The sequence below is a fragment of the Hibiscus syriacus genome, unplaced genomic scaffold (genome assembly GCF_006381635.1).
Source record: "Hibiscus syriacus cultivar Baekdansim isolate YM2019G1 unplaced genomic scaffold, ASM638163v2 tig00110833_pilon, whole genome shotgun sequence".
NCBI classification, from domain to species: domain Eukaryota; kingdom Viridiplantae; phylum Streptophyta; class Magnoliopsida; order Malvales; family Malvaceae; genus Hibiscus; species Hibiscus syriacus.
Genome location: NW_024062884.1, coordinates 1,621,172 through 1,628,452, shown reverse-complemented (window position 1 = coordinate 1,628,452; position 7,281 = coordinate 1,621,172). Strand labels below are relative to the sequence as shown.

Genomic DNA, 7,281 nt, shown 5'->3' with positions numbered 1-7,281 from the left:
CAAATATATTTTATCATTTATTAGATTATTAAATTAACGATTTTAGGACTTCGAGTAATTTGGCTCGCACACCTAGTTTTGAAAGATGAGTCTTCCGACATAAATTTTCTGTATACATAAAAACTCAAACTCAAAACTTACTCATCAAATTATTTACCACTTGAATAATCATATATTTCAGAGTATTTATTCATCTAAACTATATAATTGAATTCAACACATCAATAGTAACATTAATTAATAGGACAAATTACACCATTTGCTTTTGAACTTTAGGTGATGTCTAGTTTTGGCCACCGGATTATAAAAAAAGTTTCAATTATAACATTAAAATTTTTCAAATTGGCTTTTCTGGACACTGCAACATTATTTTTTTAACAGTTTATGATGTGATATTTTTTACTTACGTGAAGATCAAAAAAAAAAAATTATTCATTATTATTTGACGTGTTATTTTCCCTTTCTTTCTTTTTTTTCACCTTATAATATTTTTCATTAAACTTTGGGCTTTCATTTATTTTTAATCGCAACCAGAAGTCACCGTTCTAGATGACGATCAACTCTATTCCTCTATTGATTTAGATTTCCTTAAAATCTATTTGAAACTCACAAAATTAAAAAAAATAAACATATATATCCACTAAATTTTAAGGATTAAAATTTCTTTGAATTTGATTGATATGAGAGATCTGCATCGGTCTAAACGACGAGAAGTTATCATGAAAACCTTGAAATCAGTCCCATCGAACAACCGTCAAAGAAGATTGGACCATTAGAAGGTCAAATATTTTAGTATTAATTTTAAAAGACGTTTTTAAATATTCGATCTATCCCAAAAGTCGATGGCGACTCCAAATTCAAATTAAAAATCAAATTTATCAAAATTTTCAATTTTCCAAAAAATAATTCATAATTATTTTTAATTCGATTATTTCATTTTAAAAACGTTATGATAGAATACTCACCTTTATGGAGGAGCATAGATCAGGAAACATGATATATATATATATCAGCTTCCACACTGTTGATTGATTCATATATCCAGAGATTATTTTAATTGAGTCACACGTGCATTCCAAGCAAACAATATTCAACAAGTTCAAAAATTGAATCAGTAAGCAATTCTCCTATTCCCAAACCACGACCTCTTTATATATATATATATATATATATATATATATACACACATAAGATGCAAGCTTAAGCAAAACCAAGACTTTCGATTTCATGTTCGGAAATTCAAGGAATACCAGGCAGAAGTATTAGAATTAATTCAAATCAATTTTGATGTAGGTTGTAGTGAGGTAGGGCAACATGAAAAAGCTTGATTATCTTTGCCCATCTACCAATAATACATGCGCTGTTCATTTTTATTCGGTCAAATACGAGAAACAATAAATAGCAATATCAATCAAGCTTCTTACCTCATCAAACGATTATGCAGGCGTGGTTGTCCTTGCACCATAATACATGCTGGCTAACCATACAGCAGTAACTAGCAAGTAACATTATCGGAGGTTTTTGCCAGCAACCGCTAAATCCTCTTCGGACTTCCTAGCCATGCAAATTGCAATAGTAACCCAAAAAGCAGTAAAGAACCTACAGAGAAAAATGGTTACAACCCTACGAACGACTAGGATTCATTTAAATTTCGTCGTCGTCGTCTGACAGCAAAAAATCTTGTATTTGCTCCCTACAAACAGGAATCCAGAAAAAGAAAGTTATAAAATCTAAAGAGGTGATAGGATACTTCTACTTTACAAGATCACAACTTATGCAGCATATAAATTATTTTTATATGCACCTAGAACAGAAAAGTCATTAGTTTGAAGTTGATGAATCATAAACTTATATTTTTATGAAATGTTGTGTTAATGAAATTTTAGTTTTACACCTTAGCGAACTGGCATTGCCTCTATCGCAATGCTTTGCTCTGGCAATAATTGGCTGAGGTAAGAGGGAAACAAACTGCTCTGTTAATGAGGGGTCTTTAGGAAGTATCTGAAACTGGCAACTTGAACAAGCAGCAACAAAAAGATCCGAAGTTTGTGGACTTTCATTTGTCAAACTTGACGAGTTTGATTTTTTGAGCGGACTATTGCAAATAGGGCAAAACAACTCTGAAGAAAGAGATGCATTCGATTTGAGACCATGTCTCCTGTGATGTCTACGGGTTGCCGAAGGAACATTAGAGTCATCGATTTCTGGAATCGCGTTGAAGTGAAATGGAGTGAGCTTCCCAGCTGTTCGTACAATTGTGCACTCTCGAGAAGGATTTTCTTCCTGAAAAAAAAAACAGAAGTTTAGTTGGGCACGCGTTGGTTTAGTTCTCTTAAAAGAAACTTCCAGGAAGACTAACTGCTACTGGTCACACATTAAACGATCGACTACAAATGGAATTTCCTTTTCCATGTAAAATAAGTGCCTGGATCGCACATAACTTAATCCAGTAGAAGAAAATCACCTTTGGGGTTCAAGGAGAGATATGAAATTGAACTGCTCAATGAGGCAAGGCACACTGCCTAATTTACAAGCCCTCCATACCAGAACAGAAAGACTCTATGCAAAAAATATGCCCCCAAGAAGACTCTACCTGCAGCACTTTAACAAATGATGATACCAAGCCATTGATGCCGGAGCATGGACCGTTAAGCAACTCCACTATCTTCAGACTGTCCGGCCAAAATGAGTTTAGACCAGCCATTCAGTTATAAATTAGATGATTAGTTAGGTAGACATATTTTCACATAAAGGATAAACGAGGTAAACCTTATTAAAACAGAACATCCAACTAAAATTGTATAGAAGTTTTCTTATGCCAAAATGAAAACCAAATATGAGGTACAAGGTTTCAAACCTATCAAGGCTGCAAAGGGTGTTGAGCTCTTGTGCAGGACAATCACGAAGTGGAAGCACGACAGGAATCTCCCATCTTGAATCGACGTACTGTATGTCAGCTGACAAAGAATAGCCCTGACCCTGAAAATAGCAAAGTGATCGAATCAAATAGGTAGTGAATTATAATGAAAACTCAAAGAGCAAGTAATTGTGAATGAATATATAGGTTAACAGTGCAGGTGGAGGAGGTCATGGGACTACTGCTCCCAAGCATGCCTATTTCACCCCATGGAGAATGGTACTTCGGATGTATTATTGTTACAAACCAGAAAATATAAAACTAGTTTATTATGAATATAAAATGATCGTTTACAGATCTCCAAGTTATAATTTAATGCAGCACCGAGCACAACCACCTCAATTTCATACATGTTTCTTGCTTTAACTTCTTATAACCAGCAACGACAACTCATGACCAATGTTGAAAACCAAAAAAAGAATCAATTTCCAATATAAATATATAGCCAAATTTGTTTTAAGATTGCACTTAATAACGTTAGTATTTGCATCAAGTTAGAGCAACTCCTCTAATCTACCATTCTGCCTAGCAATTTGCCGCTCCAAATTCTAGATTGCTCCAACTCTTCGGTTCCTTTTTAGCTATCCATACTCAATACTCATGTCTAACACAAGGATAAGGGGATATGATCTCCAAGGTTCCTCGTACATGGGAAAACTTAGAAAAATCTAACCACCCCATCCCCATGTTAGACATATACCTATATTAGACACACCCCATGTAACATAAGACCTCAGACCAACCTCAATGATCCTTCAGATAATCCCTTAACAACTTGAACTAAAGTACTCTACCGATAAAATGAGTTAGACTTGTTCACCATAGAAAATAGAAATAGCTTTTCCAAGCAACGTTCAAACGAGGACAGACCTTTACTGTGGCAGAAATGACATGGCAAGCAATCCTCGAAGTGCAGGATCCTAGCACAACTCTAGTGTACCCATTTTCAGAAGCAATCTACAACAGGATCATTAATCAATTTTCCATATTCTTTTTCTAAATCAAATGTAAAATTTAGTATCAAACCTTTTGCAAGGACAACATCCGTAAATGAATGAGAAGATCTTCTTTCCCAGTAACATCATCAAGAGCATCCAATAACTTCTTCAATCTCTCCTTACAATCAATACCAAACGAAGCGAAAATATTCTCAATCGGAACAACAAACAACTCTTTTGATGGTGGGCCTAAATTCAACACAATCGATCTTATATCCCCAATTGCCTTCTCGATTTGTTGAGAAGGAAATGAATGAATGGAACTTTCATCAATAAATGCAACTCCTACGCCGAAGACCGGCAATGACTTATCTTTACTAGCATCATAATTCTTCCGCGCTCTATATAGCATCTCATGAACAAATTGTAAAAGTACCCTAAAATCACAACATAAACCAACACTTTCAGCAGAGTTTCCAAGTTGTTCACATTAAAAGAGAGAGCGAGAGAAGAGAAACCTTGAGGATGGTCCACCAGAAAAAGCAACGAGAACTTTATCAGGAGGAGTAATCATGGCGTTATAAGTAACAGCCTGCTTGAACTTTCCATAGAGATTGTTCTTAAAGCAATCCTTACAAAATCTGGAATCCTCGCCACCGATCCCGCAGCAAACGGATTCGCTGGACTTGCACTTCACGCAGAGGTTTTGGCGACTGTCGCCCCCATTTACCGCCGCTCTCGTCTTCGGCTTATGATGTTCTTCTTCCTTGTACTCCTTGTAGCAACCGGATGAACTGCAGGTCGACGAATTGCACGCCATTACACACTTTTTTGGTCAGTATCTTCGTCCTAGGGTTTAGGGCTTGATGGCTTGAAAAGCTTCATTGCCACTTTCAGGGTATAACAGCTGAAATTACCATGGATTTCATAACCGGACCGGTTAGCGAACCGGTACCGATTTATTGGTTCAATCGATCGAATCGGTTTGATCGGTCGAAAGAATCGAATGATATCATAATTATTTAAAAAATTAAATAAAAATATCAAAAATATTTAATAAAAAATAATTTTTTATATCACAAATCATATTCAAAGCAAATCATAACATATATAAGTTAAAAACCAAAAAATCAAGTGAAACAAAATGATTCAAATTAACTACAACATAATATTTAAGGTAAAACATATTAAATAATAAATATAATTATATAACTATAATTAAAAAATAAATTTGGGGTTAAAAAAATCATAACAAAATGATATTGTTTGGTTAAAATTTTTTTTTAAACAATCTCACATGGCTAAGAAACATAGAAGAGCATCCCAAAAGTCTAAAGAGTAAAAATATGAGAACAATACAATCTCACATTGCTAAGAAATATAGAAACGCATCACAACTAACTTCTATAAATAATAGAGGTAATTTGACATTCAAAATCATGGAGCCTTTTGGTGAGAATTGAGTGAATTATTTTTTCACTTTAATTAAGCTCGAATTTTAGGCTTAAATCGAGCTTTTAAATTTTTTTGAGTTCAAGCATTTTTGAGTTCAAGTTTCAATATTATATTTCGAGTTTGAGTTGAACTTGATAATTTTTAGCTTGTGAGTTTGAGTTGAGTTGAGCTTAATTTTAAAGTTTTCAAGTTCGAGTTGAGCTCAGTAATACTCGAGTTCGACTTGGCTCGTTTAACAAACGACGTTGTTTGGTTTATTTTTTTAAAAAAAACAAAAATCCTGGTTTTTCTCGGTTTTTTTTTCGGTTTTCAGCCGGTCCGGTTCGAACGGTTCAGCGGTTCTGGCCGGTTCACTAATAGCGGTTCAATCGGTTTAGATTGAACCGGACTAAGCAACGATTCTCGGTTGAACCGATTAAACCGGCCGGTCCGGTCCGATTTTCAAAACAGATGAAATTACTCGATCACTTTCTTTAAGGGTAAAATACATAAATAGTCCCTGATTATATGACTCTTTATTATTAAATCTCTAACTATGAAAAATTATGAAATGGTTACTCGACTTAGAAAATAACAAAATGATTATTTTTTTGTTAAAATTTTAATGGCTAGTGATGTGATAATCAATTTGATCTTAATTTTAAAACAATTTACGGTTAAGCACACAAATGGTCCCCTAACTATATGGTATTGATTTGTTGAGTCCATCGATTATTAAAAGTTACAAAATGATTATCTTACTATTTATTACATTCCTTTTTTCTTTTTCTTAAATTGACGGTATTATGAGTTGAATGTTAACCTACTATCTGTGAAATGATAAAATTTGATCTCATAATCTCAAATGACTATCATATCTCAGTCATTATGTTAATGTTCAACTTAGATAATTTTCAATTTTTAACGAAAAATAATGAGTTTGAAACATAATGAGTAGTTAAGTGACATTTTATAATTTCTAATAGTCGAAGGACTTAATAAAGCAACATTATATAGTCGAAGGATTATTGTAACTTTCAATAGTCGAATGACTTAATAAAACAGTACCCTATAGTTGGAGGCCATTTGTATACTTTACCCAACAATTTAATCACTCTACTAAATCTTAAACCAAAAAATTTGAAGTACTTCTCAAGAGTCGCAAGATTCTTTAAGCAATGTCAGTAGTTCGAATCATGACGTTTGCGTATGTAGCAAACTGAGTTAGAAGGGTCGCCCTCATAATGGGCCTATGTAAAACCCGATCTTGATTAGTCAGTCAATATATTATATACAGGTGAATAATTATATTACTATAAAAAATAATGTATTTATAATTTGTTTGTCATGTTTATGTATTTGTATCGTATTTAGTTTGTCTCATATTTGTATAGTTATTATTAATTATCGAGTGATTTAAGATATTCATATTATTTTTATATAAATTCAAATCCTGATTTATTTTAAAATATAATATCTTTCGCTTAGTAAAAAGTAATTGAAAATGGATCGGCAGTATTGAGGGAGTTACTTGTCATTGTGATCAAAAGGAAATCTTAGTTTAAAGCCCATGAGTCGAGGAAGAGAGGCTTTTTAAAATAGGGAACATACCCTTTTATTTTGGTATCTACGATATTTTTTTATAGTATTCACGAAATTCTTCACATCGATGTGTCGAGTTTCATTAAAATAATTTATTCAAACTTACAACGTCGAGGTGACGAGTTTCAATAAAATATAATTTTTTATTAAATTTTACTACATCGAGATGAAAATTTTGAATAAAAAATATTTTTTATTGAAACTTGTCACTTCGATATGATGAGTTTCAAGCCACTGTAGCAAATGTCGTATATCTCAAAATAAACTTTCGCATGCCTTATTGGACTAGTTTTTTTGGGTTTTGACATATTGGGCCAAAAAACTGAAAATAATTTCCTAAGCTAGGCCCAATTAAACCATACATAACCCCCACCATATCCAAACTAACCA

At 33.3% G+C, this 7,281-nt stretch overlaps 1 protein-coding gene across 1 annotated transcript; it reads right to left on the bottom strand.

Moving 5' to 3' along the window:
* Positions 1 to 1,427: 1,427 nt before the first annotated feature.
* On the bottom strand, positions 1,428 to 4,766 carry LOC120142997 (cytoplasmic tRNA 2-thiolation protein 2). The gene is made up of 7 exons (XM_039157429.1): positions 4,374 to 4,766; positions 3,944 to 4,292; positions 3,788 to 3,874; positions 2,858 to 2,979; positions 2,594 to 2,672; positions 1,895 to 2,283; positions 1,428 to 1,693 (listed from the first exon to the last, which is right to left on the bottom strand). Exons 1-7 carry the CDS (start codon positions 4,673 to 4,675, stop codon positions 1,645 to 1,647), a joined length of 1,377 nt encoding a protein of 458 aa, XP_039013360.1. The 5' UTR covers positions 4,676 to 4,766; the 3' UTR covers positions 1,428 to 1,644.
* Positions 4,767 to 7,281: the final 2,515 nt, after the last annotated feature.